The following is a 6000-nucleotide window of genomic DNA, read 5'->3' as shown; positions in this document are numbered from 1 at the left end:
GGTAAGTATGTCAGCAGCATTGACAAGAGGGGTAAAGTTTCATTTCATGGCTCATTCATAGATGCCTCTCAAAAACTGGAATGCATGTGAAGGCAGTCCTCTCAGCAGGCAGCTGTCTGCTAACCAAGGCATCTCTGCAGCTGCTGGGCAGAACACATGATACAACAAACTCCCACTTGGCCAGTAACTATCACACTGTACATCTCTGGTTTTATGTCAGTGTGTTTGGAAGAAAAAAAAGATCTAACTGGGGACAAAGGATCTCATTTTAAAACAACTAAATTATTCATGTTTAATTCTATATCTTTCTAAAATGTAGTTTTTAAATACAGTAGTAATTTATATTGCCATTATTAAATACACCATGGCTGAAGTCTAAAAATAAGCATAGCCCTTCTTTCATTCATCTTGTAAGGACAGACATCCACAGATTGATGCATCAATGGGCTGTTTGCCAAACTTCAACAAGTGTCCACGTCCAACAGAGTGACACGAATCACATCCTATCACAATTAACAATTTCCTCCCTCTCAGTTTTTTTGTCCAATCAAAGTGGTCTAAATCGGATAAGTCCCGCCCATTTGAAATGACGCTCACGCGGGCTTCCTGTGGTTTCTGGGCGCTGTTTGGTCCGCTGAATTGCTGCACGGTTTGTTTGATTTTGAGGAATAATGAACGACTTAAGTGTTTGGGAAGTTACTTTTGGGACTTAGCTACTTCTTGAAACGTGTCGGGAGCAGATTATAAAAACAAAATTCGAGTCGGAGAAGAACCGCCGTCCCTCGGCCCGCTGTTGGAGTAACGTTAACGTTATTCAGTGTAAGTTGAAGTGCAACTAACGTTTAACGTTAATTCTGCTGCTGATATGGACCAGTGATGAAAGAACTGGGTCAGGGTAATGTTAGCAAGTAGGTTTGACGCATTTAGTTAGCTTACCTTTGCTGTCTGTAACTTGTCCTCTTGTCACACTTTTCTCTAACTTAGTACACGAAGATAATTGAGTAGCTAGTTACCTGAAATGTGGAGCGTACTGTCGAGTTTGACAAACCCACTTGTTTTTAGCAAGAAGCTAACGTTAGCGTTAAAAGTTAGCTAACTCAGGGTAATTTGCTTGTTCTTTTTATTTTTTTTGTTCATGGGTCTAATTGTATAGCTGAAAAATAACATGCATGAAATTATTCAAGAAAGTATTTATTAGTATTAGCAAACAACTGCCTGTCTTAACTGGTTTTCACCGTTGTAAGATGTTATCCACGAATTAATAGACACACACCACAAATAGTCCTATCAGTGCCAGTGCACTGTTAAGTTAGCACGTTATTGGACATGTTTTGAATTCTCAAATTAGAGCTGAATTAGTCACCAACCATCTTAAAAATCGATTAATCGGCCATTTAAAAAAAAAAGTCAGTTCCCTCATTTCAGGTTCTTAAATGTGATTTTTTTGTTTTTTTGTTTTTTTGTTTTGTTTCTTTAAACCTGTTTGACAATAAACTGAATGTCTTTGAGCTCTGAGTAAAACAAGACATTTGAGCACATCTTAGGGGGTAGCTCACCCAAAATTAAATTCAGTCATTATCTACTCGCCCTCAGGTCAATTGAGGGTTTGGTTTAGTTTTTTAGTCCACAAAACACTGCTGGAGTTTCACGGGAAAACAGCATTGCAGAATGTCCCAAACAATTGAAGTGAATAATGACCAGTTTTCAAATGTAAAAACAAAATGTAAAATGCCTCTATACTGCTCATCTGGTGTCATCAAAATCTCCTAAAGTCCTGAGATGCTGTTCACTTGTGCACGCACACTATCACACTGCACACACCCAGTTTGCTGTGAAGATTTTGGCTAAATACATGCTGTAAATGACATCTTTCCAGTCAGCCTGGCATGTGGGGACTTTAGTAGACTTGGATTACACCAGACGAGCAGTATTGAGGCATTGTATTTATTTTTTTTAATTTATTTTTTTGTTTGTTTGTTTTCCAGTTTTTGACATTTGAAAACTGGCTACCATTCACTTGATTGTTTGCAACACTGTTTTCCTGTGAAACTCCGGCAGTGTTTTGTGGACTAAACAAACAAAAACTGACCTTCAGTCTGCATGAGGGTGAGGAGATAATGATTGAATTATCATTTTTGGGTGAACTATCCTTTTAAATTAGGTTGTGTTACATACATGCTTTTTTTAGAGTTAAAATAAAATAACTGATTAAGCAAACTTAAATGTTCTTGGTAAATACAGCCCAGAATTTGCATTTACTCCTCTCGTTGCAACAAGTAAGGACATTTTAGGCCATTTAGCTTTCAAGCACCCAAATAATGACAAATCAGGTTCACAGCTCACTGACATACAATTTTTAGGGGGTTTCTAAAATTCAAAGATTTAAGTTTATCTAAAAAAATATAATTATTAATTATATAGGTAGGTAGAGCATAATTTAGTCATTTTAATTAAGTAATTTTAGTAAATTTAATTTAGTTTTTTCAGAACGTAAGAGTTTCAGTCAAAACTCAGATATATAGCAAAGGCAGTTGCCTTGAAATTATGAGTTGTCGCAACTTTTTTTTAACAATGCAAAGCAAAATCTTTTTAAGTATAAAACCCCATCATTTCATGTTCTGTAAAGTCCTTATTGATTAAAAGTTTTTAGTTTAATGAACACAAAAGAAAGGAAATTCTACTGCAACTCAACAGTTTTAAGTTAGTAGAACTTGTAAACAAATTTTAAGTTTTCACTCCTTATTACAACTAATGTGAGCGTTCGGTTTTACAATGTAGTTTTGTTACAATGAGTGCCAGTGCACTGTAAAGTTTGCACAAGTTATTGGACATGTTTTGTGTCCTCAGAGTAATACTAACCTGTCCTTTATTTCTCTTGTTCATGTTTCCTTGACAGTTCAGATGGTCTTCACCTGAAGTGAGGTCAAGCCACATTTGGCTGTCACTCCTCTCCATTCGGAAATATGGCAGACAGTTTTTACAAGTTGGAAGATGAAGCCTTCCCCAGTTTCCTCTGCAAGTCCCTGGACAGCACCAGTGGCCGTGCCACACTGGGGAATGTGACATTGGGTTCAGGCCCAGGACTTCCAGTGGCTGCCTCGACAGTAGCTAAAATTAGACCTGAGTCTGACAACAGGTGGGAGCATGCTGCTGCTGCTTTGGACAGATGTGACTTGTTGTAGAAACACCCTCATGCATGATTCTCTGAACGATAACACAGACTGTTGACTAATGTGAGAGCAGATGCTGAAATTATCCCATCCTGTTTAGGGGAGGTTTGTGTTTGTCCTATTTGTAGTTGGGGTGACCAGATCCTAGTAAAGCAAATGTGGGGTAAAGAGTATGTTTGTGGAGGACGCTACCAATGCTAAGATCTAGTCTCAGATTTTTATATTAAGAAATAAAAATTTCTATTCTACTCCTAGATTGTAACAGCTCTATGCTTTGTCCCAGGGTTACAATAGATAAGTAGTTTTCCAGTCTTGTTGTAGCCATATTTCCTTTTCTTTGGGTTTGTTTCCATCATATTCTGCCTTTCTGCAGAGCTTGTGTCTTTGTGGTGACTCGGACCCTATGTTGGACGTGCGTTAGCATAGACAGTAACAGATTAACCTGCACTTAATTCATGTGGACAAACTCAGACCCATGATAACAGCCTTTCTTGCTTTCTTTACAGCCATTGGATGAAAGCCATATTGTAAAAGATAGTCTGCCCTGCAGTGGTTAAACTTTTGGAGACTAGATCCAATATAAATGTGGTGGTCTCAATACAGTATATAGGATGTGGGACAAGGGATGAAAATGTTGTTCAGTCCCACATAAAGTAGGACACCTGGTCACATCTGTAGTTGAGCTGGGTAATATGTACAAAATCAAATATCACAATATGTTTGACCTCATACCTCTATTGATATTACAGCGATATTGTTGGGAGATTTTTTTGATAAATAATCATCATTAATTTAGATATAATTACCAAGTCTGTAAAGGCAACTAATAGAACAGCCAGAACGCTCTGGTAAGTCCAGAAAAAAACATACAGTAATTCAGCTTTCAAACCAGGAAAAGACAACACTTGTGTGATGATATGATGTAACAATATCCAAAATCTAAGATGATATATAGTCTCATATTATAACACCAATATAATATCAATAAATTGTCCAGACCTCATTAGTAGCATTTAAATGCTACTGGAAATGGGAAGTATTATTATGCAAAAAAAACAGAAAGTAATACATTTGACCAAAATATTGAGACATGTCTACAAATACAGAACTACATAGGGATTCACGATTGTTAAGAAGTTGTGCAGCAAGTAACAGAAACAGTGCTGGAGCTGTTAGAACTGAGTCAGTATTTAGTTGCTGAATTGAATTTTTGAGCACTAACCATGATGCTGTGCTATTTAGTGTGTTAACAATCAGTTGTTTTCTGAAAGCAGTGCTATGTCCTTGTGCTTTACAGAGGAGATCCTGTTGAGGCATCATATCTGGAAGGCAGGGAGCTGCAACAGGTCAACCCACAGTCATGTGTTGGAGAACAGCCCAAGTTTGCCCTCAGCTTCAAAGATGACTTGTGAGTTTATACATACGTGTACTTCACACTGCTGACTTATTTCCCAGAATTGTTTTGGAGTTGCTGATTTTTCTCTATAACTGACATTTTTGCTGTATTTGTTGGACTCTGTTTGCATTATTAAAAGAAGTGCGTTGCATTATTTAAAGCACAAGCTACACTACAAGAAACAAGATGTACAGTACACTTATGTAGAATAAGTATGTATATTTATCTTTTTGTGAGGTATTCCATGTATGTTGAAATATTTCCCTGGGCACTTTTGCAGTTAAAGCTACTGTAAGGAACTTTAATATTTTGTTGATTTTGTAGGCTCCTGTGGACAAAAGTGGTAGTGTTTCCACAGTAATAATCACAAATTTAATATAAAACAATTAAATTATCTAAAAAAAAAATCTCCTGCTGCTCCGACCCAGTGGCAAGAATTAAGAATAACTATAAATTGCCGATCATCTTGTGATGTTCTTAATTGCCTATGTAGGTCATATAGAGGCTTCAGTATTAAATTGAGATTTGTTTCATAACCAATTTAAAAACTCCTTGTAGTAGCTTTAAGTACATTTAGATCATACTAGAAGTGTGACAGTAAAATAATTTTTTTTACAGTGCATGTAAATTCTATTATTTGTGTTAACAGTCATAATTGTGAACTATAGGCATTTACTTTTCCACCTGCCTTTTCAATGTAATTCTTATGTGGTCATAATTAGTTATGTGCCCGCCTACATTACAGGGATGATGCGGATGACTTCATTGCAGCCCACCGTCTTTCAGACATGCTGGTGAAAATTAATTTGGATGAAACTGCATCCAGAAACCAAGGGTCCATGGTGGTGCTTCCTCCTACACACATGGGCTCAGTCCATGGACGGCCCACAGAACTGGGAACAGGTAAAAGCTCTCACTCCTGTCTAGCTTTATAACTGTTCCCTCACAGCCCAGCCTGAGACTCACTAATATGACTGGAATACTTGTCAATGTTAGCTTCACCTAATACTATATTATATTATATTTAAAGAAAGAAATAATCTCACTATCAGAATGAAGACACTAATGGGCTTTTTTTTTTTTTTGTCTCGTCTGATAGAGCTGTCAACAGGGCTTCTGACTTTTGCCCAGTTTGGACATAAAGATACTCCAGATGCAAAGGTATGCATTTTTTTATGACTCTTTCCTACAGGATAACCAGATGGCTATTACTTTTTATCTTGCAGTTATTTATAGACCCAGAAAGGTCAAATGTATGGCATATTTAACCCCAGGTCTTTATAGGATAGATGTGAGGAAAAACAAAACAAATCAAATTCTTTTTTTTTTTCAAAGTTATAGTTTTTTAAATGATTCTGTGCAAAAATTCCTTTTATTGCCATCAAAACTGTGACAAAGTATCTTCTGTTCTGTTCCCTTTTCCTTTGTTGTCCA

At 36.8% G+C, this 6000-nt stretch overlaps 1 protein-coding gene across 1 annotated transcript in view; it reads left to right on the top strand.

The window, feature by feature from the left end:
• Nucleotides 1–614: 614 nt before the first annotated feature.
• cep192 (centrosomal protein 192) overlaps nt 615–6000 on the top strand; it is a 42406-nt gene continuing 37020 nt past the window's right edge. Inside the window, exons 1-5 of the mRNA XM_084725905.1 lie at nt 615–819; nt 2897–3136; nt 4468–4578; nt 5312–5469; nt 5666–5727. Coding sequence (XP_084582031.1) covers nt 2964–3136; nt 4468–4578; nt 5312–5469; nt 5666–5727 — 504 coding nt within the window. The 5' untranslated portion in view covers nt 615–819; nt 2897–2963. The remainder of the gene's footprint in view (nt 820–2896; nt 3137–4467; nt 4579–5311; nt 5470–5665; nt 5728–6000) is intronic.

This window comes from Lutjanus erythropterus, chromosome 9 (assembly GCF_056507025.1).
Source record: "Lutjanus erythropterus isolate fLutEry1 chromosome 9, fLutEry1.hap2, whole genome shotgun sequence".
NCBI lineage: Eukaryota > Metazoa > Chordata > Actinopteri > Lutjaniformes > Lutjanidae > Lutjanus > Lutjanus erythropterus.
Note: the sequence above shows the minus strand (reverse complement) of the source record. Positions and strands in the feature narration are given on the sequence as shown.